This window comes from Sorex araneus, chromosome 2 (genome assembly GCF_027595985.1).
Source record: "Sorex araneus isolate mSorAra2 chromosome 2, mSorAra2.pri, whole genome shotgun sequence".
NCBI lineage: Eukaryota > Metazoa > Chordata > Mammalia > Eulipotyphla > Soricidae > Sorex > Sorex araneus.
In genome coordinates, this window is record NC_073303.1 from 135,976,053 (window position 1) to 136,002,040 (window position 25,988).

Here is a 25,988-nt window from a genome sequence, read left to right on the forward strand (position 1 = left end):
TTTGACTTGCACTCGGTCGAACTGGGTTCGATTCCTCCATCCCTCTTGAAGAGCCCGGCAAGCTACAGAGAGTATTCTGCCCGCACAGCAGAGCCTGGCAAGCTACCTGTGGTGTATTTGACATGCCAAAAACAGTAACAAATCTCACAATGGAGACGTTAATGGTGCCCGCTCGAGCAACTCAATGAGCAAAGGGATGACTCGGTGCCTTAGTGCCATTGGTTTGAAATTACATTTGAAGTAGAAATTTTCAAAGTAATAACTTCATTTACAAATGATTTTAAAAATCAAAATATACACCACATAAATCATTATTTTAAAATTTGTCCAATTCAGAAGTTCTTCACACATTCAATGAGCTATACAACTGCCATAACTATTTAATTCCACAGTTCACTACTCATAAGAAAGCTCATAACCATTAGGGGTAGTCACTATTTCTCCCCATCCTCTAACTCCTGTCAACCACTAATAAATTCTGCTTCTATGGATTTCCCAATTCTGGAAATTTTGTAAAAATGAAATGATATACAAGTTCTTAAAAAGTTTCTCTCCCAGGGCTGGAGTGATAGTACAGTGGGTAGGGCATTTGCCTTGCATGTGGCTGACCTGGGCATCCCATATGGTCCCCTGAGCATCACCAGGAGTAATTCCTGAGTGCAAAGCCAGGAGTAACCCCTGAGCATCACTGGGTGTGACCCAAAAAGCAAACAAACAAACAAGCAAACAAACAAAAAAACCTGCTTCTCTCATTTAGCATAATGTTTTAAAATTTTATGTTGTAAGATATACTTTCATTTTATACTTATAACATAAAATTTTGTTATAAGATATACTTTCATTTTTATTGAAATGAATGTATATTTTCAACTCAATAAATTCAATAAATGAAGTGTATGAATGTATACACTCAGGAGTCACACCTGATGAAGGTGGGGTAACCACATGTGTGTCGAGAGATTGACCCCGGTCTGCTCTATGCAGGGCAAGCACCTCCCCCTGCTGTGCTTGCTATCTCTCATTTACCTAGATTTATATATCATATGCCCTCATTTGTAATGTGTAATGAGGTTTAAATGGAGACATCTTTTGCTAATTTTTATGTGTGTATTGATAATAACCCGGAAGAGCCTGGCAAGCTCCCCATGGCATATTCGATATGCCAAATACAGTAACAATAACAGGTCTGATTCCCCTGACCCTGAAAGAGCCTCCAATCATTGGGAAAGACGAGTAAGGAGAGGCTGTTAAAATCTCAGGACTGGGATGAATGGAGACGTTACTGGCGCCCGCTCAAGTAAATCAATGAACAACGGGATGACGGTGATACAGTGATAAGTATGTACACATTTTTCTTTAAATACATCATTTTCTTTTCTTTTTTTGCTTTTTGGGTCATACCCGGCGATGCATAGGGGTTCCTCCTGGCTCTGCACTCAGGAGTTACTCCTGGCGGTGTTCAAGGGACCATATGGGATGCTGGGAATCGAACCCGGGTTAGCCGCATGCAAGGCAAACGCCCTACCCGCTGTGCTATTGCTCCAGCCCCTAAATACATCATTTTCATTCTCCAGGATAAGTACCTAGAAGTAGTACTGATGGGTCATATGGTAATTGTATGTTTACCTTTTTGATGAATTTCCAAACTATTTTCCAAAGTTTTTGTTGAAAAACTTTAAAAAATACTTTAGCATCTTTACATCTTTCTTTTCACACTGCTCACTGCTGTGTGTAGAGAATATAATTTTTGTATATTGGTCCTATAGCTTGCACCCTTTAACTAAACTCATTAGTTCAAATAGTATTTTAATAGATTCCTTAGGATTTTTCTCTAGACAAGATCATGTGCTATTCTAACTATTTTATTTCTTCCTTTGCAAACTAGACTTTTCTTCTTTTCCTTATCTGTCTTATCTAGAACCCCCAGTAAAATGTTGAGAGCAGATGTCTTTGTCTCATCCCTAATCTTTGGGGAACGTATGATCTTTTACTATGAAGTATGGTATTAACTAAAGATACCTTTAGGCTATCTTCCTTTCTTTTCGTAACAGAGCTTTTTTTCATGAAAGCTTGTGAATTTAGTCAAATGAGCTTGCTTCATCTTTTTGTATGATCATATGGCTTTTGGGTTTTATTCTATTGACATACTATTGATTATAATCATGTGCTATCTGCATTTATTATACTGACTAAATATTATACTTATATTGTACAGATAACTATGTTTTGTAATAAGTCATTTCCATGATTCTGAGAATAGGTCTCAGCTGATTAAGGTATTTGTATGTTGCTATATTTGATTTGCTTATAGTGTTAGAATTTTTTTGTGTATATTAAAAAAGAATTTATCTCTAATTTTCTTGTGAAATTTAGAGATGTGATCGCTAATTTACTTGTTTTGGCATCAGGATCTTATATCTAGATACACACAGAATTATCTAAGAATCTTCACTCTCACTTTTGTTTTTGTTTGTTTTGGAAAAGATTATAAAGAATCGCCTAATTCCTTGTTTAAGTAAAATTTACCAATGAAGTCATTCTGTGCAAGTAACAGGATTAGAATTTCTAGTTCTTGTCTATTGTAATCTATTGTAATAAATAAGGGAATGCCTACGTCCTTCCAGTGGGATAGCCTTCTATATAGCAGCTGTTTTAACTTTCTAAGGAATTTCTATATTGCTTCCCATGAATTCCCACCAACAATGTACAGGGTGTGTTCCATTCTCTCCATATCCTCCCAACACTTACCTATAAAATATACTCTGGTTTGTCTTCAGATCGTATAAATAGTTTGCCTTTTACCAACCCTTGTTTGTCTTTTGAGAACAGCTATTCCCACAGGTGTATAATAGAGCACTGCTGTTTTTATTTGCCATTCTCATAATAAGATATGATGAACATCTTTTCATGTGCATATTGACCATTTGTGTTAGTTTTTGGTGATACAACATTTATTAAGTGCTTTTGTATACCAGGCACAGTTTCAAGTGCTTGATTGTGTTTTGTCAGTTGATTTTGACAGTAAGTCTATTAGGTAAAGACTGAAATATTTCTGGGGCTGGCATGATAGTACAGCAAGTAGGATGCTTGCCTTGCATAGAGCCAACCCCGGTTCAATCCCCGGCAACCTATGTAGACCCCTAGCATGTCAGGAGTGATCCCTGAGTGTAGGAGTCCAAAGTAAGTCCTGAGCACAGCCAGGTATGGTCCGAAAGACAAAACAGCAACAAAAAAAACCTAAGATATTCCTCATTTTATAGATGAGGTAATTAAAGTAGAAAAGCAACTTCCCAAAGTCAAGTGGCTAATAAGCACAGAACCAGGATTTAGATTCAGGTAATCAAAATCTATAGCCTCTATCAAAAGATAACATTCATCAAATACTTATATTAAGATTTGTATCTGTTCTAGAAGACTGGATATAAAGAAACGATGATACATACGCATGAGGAAAACTATTCAGCTATTCCGTCACTGCATGGATAGACCTGGAGAATATCGTGCTGAATGAAGTGAGTCAGGAGAGGGATAAATACAAAATGATCTTTCTTCTATGTGCGACAGGAAGAAACACAGGAGGTGATTAACAAAGGTCAAAGGCAGCAGAACATGAGAACTGGTCTAAGCTTATCACAGGCTTGGTGGGTGGGGGGGAGGTGACAAGGGGACAATGAGGGAAATGGACATTCCATGGGAGGGTGTGGTGCGTCACACTGAATGAATGAAACTGTAAATCAGTGTTTCATATAAAATGCTTTAAATAGTTTTATGTGTTCTTTGGGGACGTGCCTATTCAGACTTTCTGCCCATTCTTTAATCAGTGTTTTTTTTGACTGCTGAGTCTTATGACTTCATATAATTTGGATATTTGCCTCATTTCTTTTTCTTTGTGTGTGTGTGATGCTAAGACCCTTGCCAGCCATACGACATGCAAGTATGTCTTTCTGTTCAGCAGGCCATTCCATTTTGATGCAAGTTTCTCTCAGAGTACAGGTTAGCTGGATGTAATCCCTTGTTTATTTTTACTTTGATACTGAAGCTGAGTCTTTAAATACATATGGACTATATCATCTGTTTCTTCTGATATTGTCTTACATCCCAATCGTTATTTTGAATCAGGTTTTATAAATGGTGTTAGTGGCCGAGTGTTCCTAACAGCATCTATTAAAGACACTTCACCTGTTCCATTCTATGATCTCAGCTCCTGTGTTGTAAATCAGTTGTCCATATACCTGTGGCTCTATTTCTGGATTATCAGCTATGTTCCATTGATCTGCGTGTTTTCATTCCTCCACCACATTGTTTTCACCACCATTACTTTATAGTACAGTTTTAAGCCAGAGACCTTCTTTTTTTCTGAGTATTTTTCCTATTCAGGTAAGTTTTCTTTATTTTAGGCACCATGGTTTACAATCCTGTTAATGGGAAGGTTTCTGACATCAATCATATCAGCACCAGCCCCTCACCAAGCGTACGCTTCCCTCTACCAGTGTCCAGGGTCCCCACCACACCCCCACTCCCTGCCACAGTAAGCTTCCTAGTCAGGGCTTTTCTAGTTCCAAACAATTTCAAGGTTTTTTAATTCTAACACTGTGAAACATACCACTGGGGTTCTGTGGCAGACTACACTGAGTCTGGCTATTTTAAGACACACTTTTAAAATTTCTTCCTTTTGATGGAAACATTTCATCTATTTATAAAAAACTGTCTAGAGAGAGAGTTCAATGGGCTAGAGCAGATGCTCTGCTAGCAGGAGGTTAAGTCGTGATCCCTGGCACCAAACGGTCCCCAGAGCACCACCATGAGTACCCCAGGCACAGAGCTAGGAGTAATCCCTGAGCCAAGCTTGGCACGCCCCCTCAGAAAAAAACAAAACAAAACCAATCAATCTATCCACCCAATAAATATACTGTTATTACTTATACCTGCATATCAATAAATAAGCATGCCAACTGCTTATTTCTATATTTGAATGCTTTTTTTTTCTTCATTCCTCTTTTACTACTGTTTGCATCAAGTAAAAACTTCATAGTGCAGGGCGGAGAGAGAGTACAGTTGGCTTTGCATGTGGCCAACCTGAGTTCCATCCCTGGCATCCCATATGGTCCCCCAAGCACCTCCAGGACTAATTCCTGAGTAATTCTTGCAGAGCAGGAGGAACCCATGAGCATTTCCGAGCATGACCCAAAAAAGCCAAAAAGAAAAAAAAGAAAAGAAAAACTTTATAGTGCAGCAATAGGCAGCTTAGTGCTGCCCTAGACTTATGAGACACATCTTACCAGCATCACACCGAGCCATATTTCCTATAGAGTTCTATTCCTTCTCTCCCACTCTTTTACAATGTTGCCACAAATTATGCTTAAAAATGTTTAAAACTCCAAAACTGAATTGTTGTTAACTATTACTTTATAAACTTATGCCTTTTCGAGAAGAAAATAAGGGACAGAAATAATATTTTATAATTTTAAATATTATTTCTAGTTTTCTTCATTTGGATTAAAATTATCAGGTGGAGTCATTTCCTTAGCACGGTACAGCTTTGCTCCCATCCATCTTTGTGCTGTTGTTAGAAAATAAATTACTTTTTGGTATGTTAAAAGTCCAACAATACATTATATAATGTTTTATATGATTGCTTTTAAAATCAGTTGGGAAGAAAAATGAATTTTCTCTATCTTCTATAATCACCTTTACAATTCCTTTTTGGGGGCAAATTCAAATTACTTTCTGGATCACCTGCTCTCAGCCTAAAGAACTTCCCTTAGTATTTCTCGTAAAGTGAGTCTGCCAGCAACAAATCACCCCGGCTTCAGTTTATCTACAAATGTCATGCTTTCACTCTCACTCTCACTCTCCTGTCCTGCTGTGGTAGAGACCACGAGGTGCCAAGGGGCAATGCCCATGGGCAAGGCTGTGCAGTGCCAGTCCAGCCCTCACCTTGGGTTCTGAAAGAGCGCTCACGGGTAGAGGACTCCTGATGCCAACCGTTTCCTCTAACACACACTACCCCACTGCCTGACCTGCTGCCTCTGACCTGTGAGTCTGCTGAGAAGCTGGTGTTTAATCTCAGTAGGTGGCAGCTGCTCCCCTGCTGCTTTCAAGATTTTCTCCTTGTCTTTGTCTTTCAGCAAATTTTGGTTTTTTTTTTTTTTTTGCTTTTTGGGTCACACTTGGCAATGCACAGGGGTTACTCTGGCTCTGCACTCAGGAATCACCACTGGTGGTGCTCAGGGGACCATATAGGATGCTGGGAATCGAACTCAGGTCGGCCGCATGCAAGGCAAACGCCCTACCTGCTGTGCTATCGCTCCAGCCCCTGTCTTTCAGCATTTTTAATACAATTTTAATCTCTGTGGATCTTTTGTGTGCGTCCTCTTTGGAGCACACCTGGCTTTCTAGTGTTTTTGAGTTAAGTCTGGGAACTTTCCAGCATTTATTTCTTCAAATACTTTTTCTGCTCCTTTCTCTCATCTTCTTTTGGTTTTCCCATCACTTGTATGTTGGTGCCCTTAACAGCATCCTATAATTTTCTGAGATTCGAATTTTTTATTTTCTGATTTTATTTTCTTTTCCTTTGGATTCCATTATTACTGTGCAATATTTTAAATTATTCAATTCCATAATTTTCACTGATTCTTTTCCTTTGTTTCCTTTTTATGGATACTTTCTACTTAATGTGACGTCAACACCTTATTTCTTTAATCATAGCTTCCTTTAGCCCTCTGATGTAATTATGGCAGCTACTTAGAGGTATGCTGACTCTGATACCGAGTCACTCTTCCCAGCAGTTTCTGTCACCTGCTCCTCTCCCTGCCTCCCTCTAATATGTGTGTCATACTTTCCACCTCTTATAAAGGTCTTCTAATTTCTGGCTAGAAACAAAACTTCAGAAAACAGATAACAACTTTGGATATGGTGCTAGGATTTGTTATTACTATTTTTTTGTGGACTGGAGTGATAGCACAGTGGGTAGGGCATTTGCCTTGCATGCGGCCGACCCAGGTTCGATTCCTTCATCCCTCTCGGAGAGCCGGCAAGCTACTGAGAGTATCCCACCCACACAGCAGAATCTGGAAAGCTATCTGTGGCATATTCGATTTGCCAAAAACAGTAACAACAAGTCTCACAATGGAGATGTTACTGGTACCTGCTCGAGCAAATCGATGAACAATGGGATGACAGTGACAGTACTATAGTGCTATTTGTTTGTTTAGTTCTTCATGGCCAGCTGAATTATTTTAGCGATGTGTGCTCCCTCATTTATATCATAATCTGTATTAACAAACCAAATTTGAAGTATTGTCTTTAGTCCTAAATTCAACCTCTGAAAAATACTAACACACTAAAAGCAAATAGAGAGTAAGTTTTTAAGATGGGGACAGTTTCAAAGATAAAAGACAAAAGAGCTAAGGAAACAGCATGCTAGAGAGGTGAGTCACACTAACAGGACTAAGGGCTCAGAGCTGCTTACACCGACGCTCTGAAGTGCTATTCTGGTACCACTGAGAAGTGAAGATCACAGGCCCTGCACAAACTGCTGAGCACCACAGAGAACAGATCTCAGCTCAAAATAAAAGGAACAAGCTTTTTAAAACATGAGATTTAACAACAGCATATGCTAGCGAATAAAATAATGAGGTCTCCAATTTTAGACAAAAGTTTCTATCCTGTAGAATTTCTTATTTCAGGCAGGGATATTTCAGTGGATTACCACATTTTCTCTGACAGCTACACCTGAGCGCCACCAGGCATGGCCCCAAACCAGAAACAAGGACTGTGGCTTCGAATATGTCCATTCTGACTTAACGCAAAGCACTTCACATATTTACAAAAATTATATTTATACAAACTACTATTATACAAACCATATTCATTTCTAGAAAAATGCTTGAAAAAAGTTTTTTTAAGTGTTTACATAGCAAAGAGTCCTCTGTAGTTCGTATGTACAAAGTATTTTCCTGGCCACGTGCTTTGCTTGTTGGAGGCCTAGCCTGATTCCTAACACCCCACGGTCCTCCAAGTATGCAGCCGAATGTAACCTCTGAGCATCATCAGGTGGGGCTCATAAAACAAAACAAAAATTTTGTGACTAATTTTCTAATTATTTTCTAATGTGACTAATTTTCTAATTAGTCACATTAACTAGTAGGTTCCTGTATAAACCAACAGGAGAAACATTACTTTGAATTTCTATATTCTTTTACACATTTGTCTTAAAGCATTATAATAATATTAGATTGTATAGAATGATTTCTTTAATATTGAAAACTAGAACTCACCAGAAGAAATCTTACCAGCACCTTTATAGTCAACAGAAAATGCAGGTGTAATTCCATTGGCCGAACCCAGTTCACACTTGGAAATTTGGTAAGGGGGCCTCAGCTTGATTTCTGTCTGCATGTCAGATAGATTTATCTTTGTTGAAAGAGACCTGGGATTATTATATCGTTGCTTGGTCCTCTGAATGAAATTATCTACATAAAATAAAAAATAAATTTCCTTGTAGTCATTTGTTAATTAAATTATTTTAGCGTGTGTTATTTATGGGCAGTAAATTTTGCAGATGCTTTAATTTGTTATCCCAAACTGCTCAATTTGTCGTGAAATACTCTAATGTTATTTGTATTTAATGGCTAATATATTATCAAGTCATTAGTTTCTTACTCTAGAAATTAATCATTGTTAAATAAACTAAGGATTTAATATTATATGGCTGTGAGAAGATTTTTACTATTACAGACTACTTCAATGTATTAAAAAACAAAATTGCTTTAACTTTACATGAAAGCTTTCATTTTTAGAGATTCATGTCTAAAATATCTATCAATATTTATTATTTATTATTACATAAGAAAATACATTAAAAATTACATACACTTATAAACTTGTTTCCTTGTTTACTTTTAAACCATTACAAAAGAAATATTAAAGAATAAATTTAATGAATTCAATGAAAGACAATTCCTAAAGATCTATTTTATTTTCACTACTTATGAAGGGTTTTTCTTTTTCTCCTATACCAGGAATCAAGCAATTCGATGACCATAGGTAAGTCTAGTCTATTATTTTTGTAAATAATATTTTATTAGAAGACAACTATGCTCTGGCATATACATTTTAAACACTGCTCTGGCTGCTCTGAGCTACAATGGCAAGGCAGAGCAATTATGATTCCTTAAAGCTGGTCTCTGTTTTACGTTAGGCAGAACTATAAAAGACTATCACATAAACACAAAATGCTACATCTCTCAATTATAATCTTCTCACTGAGAAAGCACCTTTCAGGATTAAGTTTTGGGGCCAATATCACAATATTCTCACAGCTCTAACAAAATTTCTCCTAAATGGGCATCTCAGTGAAGAAGTTGCCATAATTTAAAGACTACTTGTCAAATGCAAGGTAGCAAAATTTTTGGTTCCCCCTCCCCAGCTTTGGATGAACAATTACTTTTCACTGGATGGAGACAGGATAATGAGAAGGTAAAAACAATCAAGTCCTTACCAAATTCAATGAAACAGTATGGTCTGACAGCAGTATTTGTCTTCATCATGTTATAAGTAGTAATGAACTCCTTCTGAAGCTCATCCAGGAAAGAGAAGGCCAGAACATTTGGATAATTTTCAGTGCACAACATCATGTAGCTCACTCCCAAAGAGCTAATAAAACTACAGTGTAAAAAACATCGGTCTTAAAATTTCAAATTAAATCACAGTATAATTCGTTGCTTCACAAGACTGGTTCTGCATACCATAAACTGCTGCTACAGTGCCAAAAGATATTAGCATTATAAACTCCAGCAAAATATTAACCAAATATAATTCTGTTTTTATTAGCAGTTTAAAAACAGCAGGCAAGAATAATGGAATGTTCCTAAAGAGGGATAGAGACTACTACAGTGTGAATGCTTCAGACACTGACTCCTCTAGGTACAGGGCAGAGAAAAACATTCAAATGTAAAGGCTACAGATTGCTTTACACTGGACTTTTCAAGTTGGTGGAACTTAGTGTGTGTCACCAACTCTTTAGAAATCTTACGCAAGTTCTGGTCACTCTCCCCAGAATATATGAGAACAGCAGACTTTGGAGAACAGTTTCAAGGTCGTTGAGGTTTTCTAGGTTTTACAGTAATAAATTATTGACCACTGGGGAGTGGAGAAATTTATGAGTAATAAAAGCGATAAACAGAAGGGAGGAAAGGAGGACCCACAGCAGACTGCTAAGTCCTGTCTGGTGAAAACTGGTAAGTGGCAGTGCTGGAACTGGAACGTCAGCACTTTGCAACCAACACTGAAGACTGAATCAAGTACACACAATCACAGGTACTAATTCTGATTAGTACCTGTGGGACTAATGGGGAATCCTGATGAGACGATAGAAATTTTGCATAGTTTTAATACATCTTTTATGAACTCCTTATGGTTGAAAGGGCATAATATTATACAATGAAAACTGAACAACACCTTGGTCAAATATTCTAATGTCACTAATGTAACTACTCCATGTCCCATACATCCAGGTGTGATGCCATCAAAGAGATCTCTTGGTCATATGGCACTATGGCCAAAAAAATTACAAGTTTTAATCATGAAGGAACATCAGGATGGTCAATAGCCTAATTTTTAAAAAAGAAGAGAGTAGTATCTTTAAAAACCTTAAAGTTGTAGGAAAGAAATAAATTAATACATTGACTAGAACTCAGAGCTGTAAAATAGTATAATAAACGACTATCCCTAGTCTTAAAAAATACGCTGAAATAGGAATAAATGGGCCTGATAATGTATCCTTTAATTTGTATGTTTCTCTATGTTATTTATAAAGGAGAGAAAAACAATAGTGCAAGTGGGGTAAAATGAAAATAAATACTCCAACAAGTATTTATTTGTACCTTTCTCATAAACTTTTGTGTACATTTCAAATTATTTTTAATTTTTCAAATTATTTTTAAATAGAAACAAAAGTTTAAAAAACACCACAGTAAGCATTAATTTTTTTTCCTACAAAATAACCAAAACTTAGGAGAAAGCACTTTCTAGGAGAAAGGTTCTTTCTTCAAAGAAGAATTTGTCATTATAAAAAAACCTTTGACACAAATAGAATATAAGACATAGCAACTAAATACAAGACAATTGATGATTGGTTCCTATCTATTCCACTCCCAAGTGGTTACCTGGGAGCTATTTCATTGTCCTACGCGATATTATGATAAAATTTTGGGAGATCATTTTTTTGTTACAATAGGATTTTACAAAATTTCCATATAAATAACAGGATTAAACACAGACTACTAGTAGTTTATCCCACATGATTTCTTTTGCTTGCACAAAATTTAACTGAATAATAAATGTAATCAAGGAAACCCTGTTAATTTTAAATTTTATTTTTGTTTGTTTGGGAGTCATACCTAGCGATGCTCAGGGGTTACTCCTGGCTATACACTCAAGAATCACTCCTGGCGGTGCTTGGGAAAGCATATGGAATGCTGGGGACTGAACCCAGCTGGGGCGATACAAGGCAAGAGCCTTACTTGCTGTACTACCTCTCTGGCCCCAAGCCCAGATTTTTAAATATTATGTGTCATCACTTTTAGGGAGCCTTTATATTGCAATAAATACTTGATACTCTATGAAAAAGCTACAGTGTGTTCTATATTACAGTTTCTTATAGTGTTTTGGCCTTATAATGCTCAATTTTTTATTGTTTGTTTTTGTTTTTTGCTTTTTGGGTCACACCTGGCAATGCACAGGCTCACACACTCAGGAATTACTCCTGGAGGTGCTCGGGAGACCATATGGGATGCTGGAAATCAAACCTAGGTCGGCCATGTGCAAGGCAAATGCCTTACCTGCTGTGCTATTGCTCCAGACCCTGGTACTCAATTTTCAAATGTGAAGTTAGTTTTCTGAAAGTACATAAAACTGGGCTGGAGCGACAGTACAGTGGGTAGGTCGTTTGCCTTGCACACGGCCGACACGGGCTTGATCCCCGGCATCCCATATGGTCCCCCCAGCACTAGCAGGAGTTAATTCCTGAGTGCAGAGCCAGGAATAATTGGGTATGACCCCAAAACAAAACAAAACAAAAATTACATAAAACTTTATTTACCTTTACTATCAAAAGACTCATGCTTTTACAATTCTCACTGGGACAGACTGACAGATCCCACTATTTCATTGACATATCTATTTCAATGAATATGTATATGGTATTTACATATAATATTTAGAGTCCTATAAACTCTCTCTACATATAATATTTAGAGTCCTAGATACTACCCTAAAGTCACTAGATGCTGCCAGTTTGTGCCTATTTTAGCCCAGAGCTTTCCGCCTGTTCACACGGTCTGGCCAGCACTGGAAGCCCCTTAGGTTCACTGAACTCACATTCTACAGGTAACCCGGCACTTGCCCTTCTTCCTTGAGGATTAGTCCTAACAGTAACAGGTAGTGTTCTGACCACTTAGCAAAAACAAAGTCTTTACTAAGTGCCTTACCTACTACTTCTTTGGTTCCCCTCCGCTGCCCTCTGCATGTCTTCCCAGAATCTGAGTGTCTTGAATAGGTAAGGCTGGTAAAATTAAACTCCAGAAGAGGGATTTACCCCTTCAACCACTTACTGAAAAAGCTAATTCTATCACATACTTAAACTGAAGTGATTTCTAACGCCCCCCCCAAATTAATAAGCAATACTGAAGATAAACTTTTCTGGTGTCTAATTTTATTTACAAACTGTGAAAGAAATGTACAGGTCAGCAAACACTGAGATTATAAGGACAATTCTGGTCTGCTGCATCAACCTTGCTAGTGAAAGTCATGATCTCCACAGTAGACATAAAGGACCAACTACATACACAGAATTCTTCTCTTCTAGGCTCGTCAAAGACATCCCTGTAGCCGTGCACTTGCAACATGGAGCTGCAAATGCTACAACAGTGGCATGCAAGCAAGGTAGAGAAGCAAATTACACTGCACACGGTAAGGGAGAGCATGCACAGCCAAATGTGAGACAGAACTAATTAACACTGGCATCACCATTCCCGACCATGAAGTATACACAGAAACCTGCTTCTCCTCTGCAGCCCCACAGCCCCGTGAATGGCTGTTCTGGGTGAAGTCAAGTTCTCAGTAGAACAGTCATCTTTAATCTGTTTAAATTGCTAAGTATTATCTTCAGAATGAAATTTCCACACTGAATTCCACTCTCGAAGGAATTAAGTGTTTAGGCTTGTTCCTGAAGCCTGTGTTCCCTCACGTATCTCACTCACTCCCTTTTCTGTTTACTTCCTCTCTGGAGAAACCAGGAAATAATGTACTCTCCTGAACACATATTTCCTCGCTTTATCTCCTCTCATATCTTTCTAAGCAAGTTTTCATTCAATAAAAATTACCCTGCTTCAATTTTTAAAATAAGTGTTTAAACTTTTATATACAAAAAGACTTGTTTTAAAAGTTATCAAATCATTGTATTATATTCCAAAGAATACATGATTTCCCAATGTCCTGCTCCTTAAGGATTAGCTCATCACAAGTTTCTGCGATAAGAAGATTTGGCCCAGTGCCCACTTTGGCAGCACATATACTTTAAAAAATGATTCGACCCATTATAAAAATAAAAAGGCAGTATATGCCATAACCAAAATTAGGGAACAGATGCATGACACTTTCAGTCCCTTAGAACAGTAATGAGTTTCTCTTTCACCCACTCCCTGCCACACAGACTGTTTGTGCCATTTTTGATATGTGCAATTCTGACTGGTGTAAGAAGGTATTTTGTTGTCTTCTTGATGTGGATTTTTCTGATGGTAAGTGATGCCGTTTTTTCGTATGCTTACTGACTATCTACCTGTCTTCCTCTGAGATGTGTCTATTCATTTCCTCTCCCCATTTATTGATAGGATTTTTGAATTGTTTTATTATTGTTATCTTTGTGAGTACTTTACATATCCTGGATATCAAACTGATGCACTGGATGCAAATATTTTTCTCCCATTCAGTTAGCATTCTTTCAGTTTTAGCCCATTTTTTTTGTTTTTTTGTTTTTTGTTTGTTTGCCATGCAGAAGCTCTTTAACTTTATGCAGCCCCATTTGTTTAGCTTTTATTTTGCTGTCTTTGCCAGTGGTATCAATCACTGAAGGTACCTCTGAGGCCCAAATCTTCGAGTGTTCTATCTATATTTTCCTCAGTGTACAGTGTACAGTTTCTCGTCAGATCTTAAGGACTTTGATGCACTGGAATTGACTTTTGTGTGAAGGATGTGTTGAAATGGGACTCTTACCCACTGCCGTGAGAATGCTGTCTGGTACAACCCCTGTGGAAAACAGTATGGAGAACCCTCAGTGAACCTACAGTTTATTTGCCATGTGACCCAGCAATTCCACTTTGGGACATCTATCCCCAGGACATTAAAACACTCTCAAAAGGCCATGCACACCAATATTCATTGCTGCACTCAGTACAATAACTAAGATATGGAATCAACCTAGGTGTCCAATGACAGATGAACGGGTTATGAAGATGTGGTATGTACACACAATGGAATACTATACAGTTGCAAGGAACGATGAAATCATGCAATTTGCTGCAACGTGGTTGGAACTGGAAGATATCATGTTGATAAACTAAGCCAGGAGAAGAAAGACAAACACAGGCTGACCTCACTTATCTGTGGAATATAGAATACTGGATGAGGAAATGCTGACGGAAGGACTGAGGAAATACTGAATGAGGAAATGTATTGTAGTAAAAGGGGGATGCCTACATCACCCAAAGAGAAGGACAAAGAACAAAGGAAATCAAGGAGGAAGAAGGGAATGGGAAGTAATGGGTGAACAGTTATGCCTGCGCTCCAGTTACACCAGTGGTATGAGTGAGGGGAAGCCCTATACTCAAAAACAGATTCGACAGAACTGATCTAAGTAGCAACCACTAACATTCTGTAATGTGCTTGTCAAACTGACAGGTAGGGGTGGAGTGGGGGTTGGGGTGTGGAGGGAATCTGGGAACACTGGTCGGGGAAGTTGGCGCTAGTGGAGGGACTGGCATTAAATTATTGTGTGCCTAAAACTCAACTATAAGTAACCTTGTAAATCATGGCTCTATAATGAAACTTTTAAAAAATAAAATCAAAATTAATTTTAGAAGTGAAAAAAGTAATAATGAAGTTCATGATATCACTGGAATGAAGGGGGAGATAACGGGCACTCTGCCACTGAGGTGGGGAGATGGGGAGTAAGACTGACGTTTGTGAGCAAACACTCCTTACAGTTTACTATCAACAAATATTCCTAATAGGAAACAAGGTGAAAACAAGCCCTTAGCATTGTTGTTCAGTAAGGAGATAAAAACCAGAAAGAAACCCCAGAATACTGAATGTGCAGCATGCAATGCTGGGAACTACCAGGAACTTCGTATTTTCCTACACAACCAGTTTCCGATTGCCCTCTGATAATAAAGAGCGAAGCCACTAGTACATGATTCCATGAATAATGAAAGGCCCATTTTAGTCTCTAAATTGAACCTCATTAAATAATCATCAATATGCAGTATGCCCGATGACAGCAACTTCAAATAGTAAGGTGAAGAAGAATCAAACGATTTTAAACGGCCAAAGTGATGATATCCCCCGAAACTCTGGGTCAAGCACAGAGGACAGAGATGGCACAAAGGCAAGGAGCTAGCCTTACACACAGCCAGCACACATATGTCCCCTGAGCATCACCAAGAATGATCCCTGATCACTGGACCAGGAAAAAGTCCAGGAAACAGCTGGGTGTGGACCAGAAACAAAAACAAAACCAGAAACACAGAAGTAAAATGTGTTTTCAATATCCTTGTTTTCTTTTCTGCCACATTAAGCTATCTCTGATGTCCCCTTTAACACTAATACGTTCATATTCAATAGAATGAAGACCTTGACTTTTCTAGATAACTGTAACTAATGGGTTAATTCTAATTTATGTAATGAGTACAGTCCAGAAGTTTATTGTACTTAGCACTCATTTTCCCACAGAAAGTATTAGAATAAAAATTATACTCCTGGGGGCCAAGGTTGCTGACAGGCATGTAGTCAGCCTAGGTGGAACCTGAGCATCCCGTGTGGTCTCCCAACCCCACCAGGGGTGATCCCTTAGCACAGAGCATAGAATGGGCCCTGAGCACCAGCAGGTGTGCCGCCTCCCCTCCCATCCCCACCCCAAATTATTGCTCCTAGATCAGTTCGCAAAAGCCTAGTCAATATATATGATACTGGAAAGCCTATCTTACCTCAATAAGCGGTAAAAAAGTGACAGGATGCTAAGTAATGGAAACAAAATAGTGGGTTGGACCGATAGCACAACGGGTAGGGCATTTGCCTTGCATGCAGCCGACCCAGGTTCGATTCCCAGCATCCCATATGGTCCCCTGAGCACCGCCAGGGGTGATTCCTGAGTGCAGAGCCAGGAGTAACCCCTGTGCATTGCCGGGTGTGACCCAAAAAGCAAAAAAAAACCAAAAAACAAAAAACAAAATAGTAAAGGAGGACATAATCATGTTCCCCCCCAAGAGATTTTGGCAGATAGCTACGGGTGAGCTGCACGACCCTACAACATACCCACCGAGCCAAGCCTCCACAGAGGTAAGACTTTCATCAATGTTGAACTTCATGCTCATTCTGCATTGAGAACCAATGCATTTCCCCACTACTTCTCAACTGGGAAAAGGAGGGAAGAGTCATTTCATATTTCTTGGCCCTGGTTAATTTCTCACCATAAAAAAATAAAAACATCTAGAAGAACTGGAAATATGAGATTACAGAGGGAGGCAATTCCCTCCTTTAACGGAAAATAATAAAAACTGAGGTCAAAAGACCATTCATTAGCATTGTGACCTGAAACAAGTTTCTCCACATTTACAGTCTGGGCCCTCATGCCTAAAATAGTCCACTGGCCATCTGCCCAGCATCCCTATGCCCTTCCTTGGGGAACGGTCTCCAGCCTCACCACCTAAACAGCTTTGATAAAACTGTCCAGCAAAAGGGTAATGTGATCCAAACCCAACTACGAGCACTCAGCCCCCTGACCACAGTGTGAGCCACACAGAGCAACCAGGCCATCTACAGTTCTCTCTAGAAACAGGGAGAAAGACCACACGGCTGGAGTGGAAGCAGCTTGGGCCTGACTGCAAAGTCTCCCACACATGGAACATGGAACTCCCACTAGAGGTGAGACGGGGGGAGGTGAGAATGATTCCTGCTCAAAGTCCTGAGCTCTGTCCAGCAAAGGCCATGCTGCCCAGTGTGGGCACCATCAGCTGAACTCAAGAATTTGGTCACTGACACTTGATAAAGTTCTTCATCTTTCCATACAAACAGAAAAGTAAAGGAATTTCTTCAATCTAACTATGACTAATCTTTCTCCTCAAAACTTTCATCTTCTCACCTTATCGAACTAGAATCAAATATGAGGTACTCAGTGTGTCACACGAACTTTCATCTGGTTCTCAGTTAGTATTCCCCACAGGAGGCCTCTATTTCTGGTACAAATTAAAAAAACCACAATGCTAGGAGATGAGAAATCAGAAAGTACATCAACCAAGGCAGGTAAGTTATCTCAATGAGTTACAAGCTTGGTATGGAAAGAGGGAAAAAAGTTTAATTACATAAATAATAAATTAAAAAAAATTTAAACTACAAAATCAAATAGTTCTAGAGAGGGAGTTAGAGTGACGTACAGTGTGTAGGGTGACTGGCTTGTATCAGCAGACCCAAGCTCCATCCCCAGTACCCATACAGTACCCTGAGCCCCACCAGAAGTGATCCCTGAGCACAGAGCCAGGAGTAAGCCCTAAGCATTGCTGGGTGTGACCCCCAAAGCAAAACAAAATAGTTCTCCGGTGATCTGTGAAGGTCAGTGACAGCAGTAATGGAAAAGTGAGGCAGGCAGTGGAGGAAGATCCCCAGGGGCTCGGAGGGAGAAGTGCTCAGAAGCTGGCAGGGGCTGCCTGGGCCAGTTTCTGGCTGTGCTACAGATCTGTGAGTTCCATCTGGCAATGTCAACAAATAAATTATGCTTTGTATATTTTATACGTAACTTATGTTATACTTATCAACATATTGCATGACTTCATTAAACTGGGAATCAACTAATAAAACTTTTAAATATTGATATATACTATATAAAATTTGCTTTCTTGGCAGGAACTAAAAATTCTCTGCTTAATCCTTTTGTAAAACTTACTTACAAGACCTATTAGCATAGGGACCAGAGAGAAAGTATGAGAGGTCAGGTGTTTGCCTTGCATGCAGCCAACCCGGTTCAATCCCCAACACTTCATATGATCTCCTGAGCAAGGCCAGAGGCACCCTGAGCAGGAAGAGCCCTGCAGTAGCACTGGGTGTACCAAGACAAAACAAAAATAACAGGCATGGTTATACAAGGGATATATCCTGCTTATTCTTTCACAAGTATCTAATTTATATTCTTAGATTTGAGCAGGTGAGCCCTCTGCTAATTCATCCCACTCCTAAACTCATACTATTATGTTTTGCTTCATGACATTTTTTTACACTGAGAAATACTATAAAAGAAATCATAAAAAGCTAGCGATGGCTGCTAGAAGTATGCTATCCAATGCCATTCCTTCCTGGATGTAGCAGGTCACAATAATAGCAAAGCAATGCTTTTACCCAGTCAATGCTGCAAATACTAGACATGACCCGCTATTATTATTTTAGCATTTTCCTTCATATGATTCTCTTACCTAATAATTTTGTGTGTATATGTATGTGTATGTTTGAGTATGTAAAGTGCCTCACATCCTTTGTGGAATAAAATGAATTGCAACATCTAAAATGCCCAACAAACAAATAGAGGGTCAAAAGTTCATTGCATTCTACTCCACTTTTAAAAGAAGATGGTAAAGAAATAAAAAATATGCAAAAAAATTTTAAGTGCAGATATTTGCCAGAAGAAATACGAACTTAGGTCAATCTTCCACAACATTGGCATCTGTTCATAGCAATGAAAAGAAACTCAGAATAAAGACTTAAGCCACTAAGAGATCGACTTTCAAATAACATATTTCAAATTTTTCTCTAAAAAAACTGAAGTAGGGGCCGGAGTGATAGCACAGCGGGTAGGGCGTTTGCCTTGCACGCGGCCGACCCGGGTTTGATCCCCGGCATCCCATATGGTCCCCCAAGCACCGCCAGGAGTAATTCCTGAGTGCAAAGCCAGGAGTAACCCCTGAGCATCGCTGGGTGTGACCCAAAAAAGCAAAAAAAAAAAAAAAAAAAAAAAAAATTAAAAATTAAAAAAACTGAAGTAGACTAATATTCAGTTTCAGATATATTTTACTGAATTACATTTTCTAGCTGAAATACCAGAAAACCCAATTAAAGATAATAAGTCATTATCTTATCATTGCCCAAGTGATCAAGTAATTGTGGACACACTTAAGGTTTTATTCTGAGCTTCTCAAGCTCAGCAGGCATTTCTACTCTCACACATTTAACTTCTATGCAAATAATTGCAAAATCTCTATTCACCTTTCATAACCTAAATTAAAATGCTCAGAATAGACCTTCATTACCTCCTCTTTCTCTCATTTTTCATAAATGACCCTTTCCCAAGACTCCATTCTGTCTAATACCACAGACATGGTCATCTTTGACCCTTCCTCCTCACATCTCCAGTATTCCGGTTTTACCAGATTTAACTGCCTCTTCCTTTGCAGTGTCTTTCTGGTTGGTATTTTTTCATTTAATAGTATTCTACAGGTCATAATCATAAGTTGGCCTCTGTCTCCTCAGACTTTCTATTTCCTCCATTTTCTCAAATCATTTCCCTCAATCTTGTGGTAACAGCTACCTATATAACTTATTATAACATCTCTCAATCTGAATTTTTAGAAAAACTCAGGATCTGGCCCCATACTAAACATTTGCATCTTCTGTAATCATCCCTAAATCATAATCCACACAACATACCATGTGAAATCTCCATCCTTTTCATGGGAGGTGAGCTCCCAAGTGGCACTCAGGAGGTCCAGGGGGACCCATCGGTGATTCCTGGCCAAGTGATATGGTGGCGCAATGTTGCTTGTGCCCCGAGGGCCACTGGTGCTGGGGGTCTCCAGGACCACACCCAGCAGTGTCAGGAATCAAACCCGTGCAACACGCCTGTGTGCTGACTGCTGTGCTATTCCCCACCCCTAAGTCCCCGTCTTTGCTTATTCTGCTTCTCCCTACACTTGAAATGTTCTCTTCTGGGCTTAGCCATATCTGACTGACTCTTCAGGACAACGCTCATGTCTCATCTCACTAATAAAGCCCTCTTCTATATCCTGCATGGATTTTATTCTTATCTGATTCCCTAGCATTCACAATAGATATCAAACTGCTCTCTAATTAGTTCCTATGTCTGTTCTCCAAGGCGGTCTTATCTATTTCCCCGGTTTTAATTAAACGGTAGCTGACATCCCCCACCCCCTCCCATCAAAATCTCCATATTTGTCCTTCTTCATTAAACTTCACACATTTTTACAGCCACCAGCCAGGCTGGAAGTGCTTCTTGGCTGTCTAATGGGCACCTCTGCCTTACCAGGTCCGAAAAGAACATGATTTTCAACACACAAACACTCAGCCCCTAATTTTACTCATTTCATTATCCAACCATTAGCCATTCCTTAGGCCCAGCACTGAAAGGTAATTCTGGATTATTCTCTTCATTTCCATTCCATTCTCCACCTAATATTTGGATTAAAGGAATGCTTATTGGTGCTACTCCAAAAATTCAGCCTACATCCAACCACTTCTCATTATCTTTGTTCAAGTTACAAACATCACTCAACCTCTGAGTTTCTCTGAATCTCCTAAACAATTTCTGTTTCTAATCTTTCTTCCTCCCAGACCATTCTTCAAAGAACAGTCAGGATTATCTATTCAAAGCCCAATCAGAATTGGTAAATCTCCCAGAATTTAAAATTTTCTGATGGCGTCCTACTGCATCAGACTCAATCCTAACTCCTTAGCACAGTCGAACTTATCCTATTCCTACATTTTTTTTTTAACCACACTCCTACCGTTAGTTATCCATATTGCTTCCTTATGTCTGTTTTTCTTTTTCATCCCTTGATCTGTATCAAAGATTTTTTGCACATTACCGCTGCCTTGCTCTTTGTCAAAAGAATCCTTCATATGGCCACCTTCTTTCTCATGTTTTAGGTCTCTACGCAACTGTCACCTCAGAGAAGCTCCTGACTTCACAAAGTCACTCTTTAACCCACTGCCCAGTTCCAGTCTTTATATATAAGAGTGATGAGTGCTAATACCCTTACTGGAATATGAAGTTCTTAAGTTTTGTGGGGGATAGGCAATAAATACATTAGACTTTATTGATCTGCATTATTGTTTCTTAAGCATGTAAAAATAAAAACAACCAAAAAATATCTAATAATCTAGTATCTATGATTTGCAGAACTATAAACTTTTCTAGAGACTGATATAAACATAGAAAAGCTGCAAAAAGGATAGAACAACTTAGTATATGTTCAGAAACATAACTCTTAACTTGAACGAGATTTCCTAATCAAATACTAATTTCCATTACTACCACATGAACTTCAACAAGACTGCAACAATGAAGCAAGTGATTCTAATGGGCAAATTGAGGTCTTACTTAATGTTGTACTGTCCAGTTTTCAGTGTACATCTATCAGGAAGCTGAGCGAGTTTCCTTGAGAGCATTTTAAAGTACTTCCTGCACTCCTGCACGCCTGTGCCCTGGTCACAGTCGGTGGAAGCAGAAAGTGGCAGTCCATCTCTAACACGAACGACGGAGGCCGACAAAATCATAGACATCTCAAACAACAGAGAAGACCTAAAACAGAATGAACAATTCAGGTTAGATAAAAACAAAGCCAAAGGTGGTACATGAAACAAAAATGTTCAAATCACTAATAGTCAAACACATACCAATTAAAATATATACTATGCTTTAAAAAACCCACTTGCTTCTTTTTGGATTCTAATATTATTAAACACTCACTACTAGGGAGATGGTTAAATAAATCATAGGACATCCAACAAAATACAATGCAGTAACTGAAAGCTTGGTTTGTGGAAAATAGGCTAATGGTGTGGTCAAATGCTTATATGTTAGATTAAAAAAATAGTAACATAAAAACTACAATGAGGGGCTGGAGAGATAGCACAGCGGGTAGGGCGTTTGCCTTGCCCCTGTGTATCGCCAGGTGTGACCCAAAAAGCAAAAAAAAAAAAAAAAAACAAAACAAAACTACAATGAAATTTTCCATACATACAAAGAGAACAAAGGATGGAGGGAAAATGGAGGAAAGATCTTGGAAAGCACATATCAACAACACTGGAACACTTACTGCCAAGAAATAAGGCTATGGATTTTCTAATTTTCTAGATTTTCAGTATATTCCACAATAGACGTGTGACTTTTATAATCAAAAAGGCATTTTTATTTAAATTAAATCTTAAAAGCCAAAGGAATTACTGTTCTCAATCTTTTTACCACGAAACAGATGACACTGGCCTCTTTTATTAGATCCCAATCACGTTTTACAAAAATACATGAACTAGGGGCTGGGATGATAGCACATCGGGGAGGGCGTCTGCCTCGCACGAGGCCAACCAGGCCTGATCCCGGCACCCCATGTGGTCTCCCAGCACTGCTGGAGAAATTCCTGAGTGCAGAGCCAGGAGTAACCCCTGAGCACCACTGGTGTGACCCAAAAAGCAAAAAGAAAAAGAAAAAAAGGAAAGAAAAAAAATTAAAGAACTCCATACTTCATAAGAATGATGCTGAAAGAAATCAGGTAGAGTCAAACTTTGATTTTTTTTTTTTTTTTTTTTTTGCTTTTTGGGTCACACCCGGCGATGCACAGGGGTTACTCCTGGCTTTGCACTCAGGAGTTACTCCTGGCGGTGCTCAGGGGACCATATGGGATGCTGGGGATCGAACCCAGGTCGGCCGCGTGCAAGGCAAACGCCCTACCTGCTGTGCTATCCCTCCAGCCCCCAGTCAAACTTTGATTTTAAAAAGCACAAACATAGTTCTCATACATAGCTTGTGTGTATATTGTTAAGAGGTTTGCTTACAAATGCATACGCTAAGCCTATTGTCCCCCACCCCAAATTCTGCATCCACTGCCTATTCATGATAACTGACAATTAGCCCAAATAATAAAGCTAATGCATTAAATTTGTGTATCTTTTTTCCCAGAAGCAACTGCTGAGGGAAAAAAGTCCAAACAGAATTAGGTAGGTGGATGTAAACACTTAGGGAGGTTGAGATTACAAAACCTATGTACTAAACCTGTGGTCAGAAACTGTTTAGAAACAAGATAACAATGCTAACCTCTATTCTTCAGAACCGTGTCAGGTAATGACTAATGCCCAACGCACCACTAGGACGATCTCTCAAAAATTAATGAGCAAAACCCAACTACACAGGCACATTTTATACCCACTTTTCAATAAGATGCTTTCATAAATGCCTCTTTTAAGATAAAATCGTTGTATATTGGGTTAGCCACTCCTTTTATTCTAGTTATTTCCCCAACTTTAGTTGACATTTCAGAATTCTTAATCTACATCCAACCTGTACTATTATTTACCTTTCATAGGTATTTGAATTGACTTATTTTTTGTCCTATCCGTATCAAACATATCCATGAAATCAGCTGTAAGGTATTGGGTTTTTCAGATTTAAATTAAAACAGAAGTTGGGAGGCTCAGCAAAGAAGGGAAAACCATTTTTTGGGGGGTGGGCATGGCCAGTGGTGCTCAGGGCTGACTCCTGGCTCCATGCTCAGGGATCACCTTGCGGGGCTTGGGGAGTTACACTGGGTGCTGGGGATAGAACCCGGGCCAGCCATGTGCCAGGCATGCACATTCCCATTGAACTATCTCTCCAAAGAACTCTAAAGAACTATTAGCCCCAAAGAACTCTTTGTTTCATTCAAATGCATGTGCAAGGGCCAGAGATATAGTATAGCGGGGACGGTGCCTGCCTTGCACACAGCAGATACAGGTTCGACCCCTGCACTGCCTATGGTCCCCCTAGCACCGTCAAGAGTGATCCCTCAGTTCAGGGCCAGGAATGATTCCCGAGCACCACCAGGTATGGTTAAAAAAAAAAAAAAAAAAACCTTACACTTTGGCACATCGTTACTTTAATTTGAAGTACTTGCCGTACGAGCAGGGAGACAGGAGACAGTGGTTTCGCCCTACCCAGGTTCCATTTCTGGCAGTACCTGGCCCACCAATTACCACCGTGCACAGCCCCAGGGGCCATGGGCACTGGTGAGTGCAGCCCTGGAGGTGACCTCAATGGAGGTCCAGGGATGCCCAGCACTGCAGGCCTTCAGCAGCATCAAACCTCGGGCCCTTGCACTGAACTGACAGCTGGACCAAGAGCCACCACTGGGATCCTGAGGACCACACAGAGTCCCTCTCCCACCCCCCAAACAAACTTCAAGTATCGACTGAAATATTCAGGGATGGAGAATATTTGGTGACCAAACAGTACTGAGGCTAGAGTGCTAGGATAGCACGGTAGGGTGCTTGCCTTGCACACAGCCAACCCGGGTTCAATCCCTGGCATCACATATGGTCCCCTGAGCAAGGAATGATCCCTGAGCACAGCACCAGGAGTAACCCCTGAGCACCAGCAGGTGTGACCCCAAAACAAACAAACAAAAATCTCCCCTGTATTATGATATATAGGACGGGGCAAGACCAAGTAAAAAGCAGAGAACTTTACAGGGTCACAGGTTAACAGGAAGGCACCTAGGAGACTGCCTGAAGAGCAAGAGTGCAGAGGACAACAGAATTCTGCAGCTCTGCCCGTACCCCTACCCCCACCTCAGCAGCCAGTGCTGACACTCTGCTGTAAGTAATGCACTGCACGGTGCACATAAGATCCAGGAGCTGACCATACCCACATACAGAGGCCCCCCCACCCCACAAACAGGGAACAGCACGGGAACAGCATCTCCTCTCGCTAACAATTCACAAGCGCAAACACTGATGCTGTCCTCAACACACACTGGCACATGCTAGAAGCGGCGATGAAGTCTGTTTCTTCTCTCTCCCCTCACTGTGCTAGTTGGTCTCCTAAGGCCAACAAGGGCAAAGCCCAGTCACAAGAAGCTGTCTAGTCACGCCTTCTGAAACAGTAAATACCAGCCCAGGTTTCTTTTTCAGAGGTATATAGTAGTTAACAGGACGGACTTTGGAACCAGATTGCCGAGTTCAAACTCTGGCTCCACCGTGGACTGGGGCAGCTTTTCCTTTTTGCAATTTCCTCACCCATATTGTTTCTCCAATAGTTCCCACTAGTATCCCAGAGGGCCATCCAAAGTACCCTGAGAGCACACACGGAGAGAACCTGAAGCACACTGCCTTGCACACGCAAACAAGGGACTGTGCGGCAGTATGGGCTGACTGCACTCAGAACTAGGCACTTCATACACGTGGCCCCTCTATTTTTTGTTGTTGTTTTGGGGTGACACCCAACGATGCTCAGGGGTTACTCCTGGCTCTGTGCTCTGCCCTGGGATACTCAGAGGACCATAGTAGATGCCGGGGATCCAACCCGGGTCTGCTGCATGCCAGGCAAATGCCCTAGCTGCTGCTGTATTGCTCTGGCCTTCCAATAACCTGTTCCTGTACCTTCCAGGAAATCAGCTCAGAAAGCCTAAACAGTTTGTCCACTCTCTAACCCAGCAGTAACAGAGGGGGGATTTAAACTCTGCTCTATCCCTAAACATGCTAGGAAACAATGGCCCTCTGCTTATCCAAGCTTCTTACCCAACTCAGGAGAGAGGCAGCCCACAGGCACGCCTTCGGGGAGAGCTGGGTTTCCTGCACACACCAATATAAAACAAGTTTAGATTTTTAAAACATCAGTCCTCTACCCAAAAAGGCACTAAGATGATGTCATAGCTCTCAAACCAGGAAACGCCCAGATGTCTCCT

At 39.9% G+C, this 25,988-nt stretch overlaps 1 protein-coding gene across 1 annotated transcript in view; it reads right to left on the reverse strand.

Moving 5' to 3' along the window:
• Positions 1 to 21,852, reverse strand: part of SEC22A (SEC22 homolog A, vesicle trafficking protein) — a 65,935-nt gene extending 44,083 nt beyond the window's left edge. The window contains exons 1-3 of the mRNA XM_004606670.2: positions 21,656 to 21,852; positions 9,503 to 9,666; positions 8,280 to 8,474 (exon numbers count right to left, since the gene is read on the reverse strand). Coding sequence (XP_004606727.1) covers positions 8,280 to 8,474; positions 9,503 to 9,666; positions 21,656 to 21,837 — 541 coding nt within the window. The 5' untranslated portion in view covers positions 21,838 to 21,852. The remainder of the gene's footprint in view (positions 1 to 8,279; positions 8,475 to 9,502; positions 9,667 to 21,655) is intronic.
• Between the last annotated feature and the right edge of the window lie 4,136 nt (positions 21,853 to 25,988).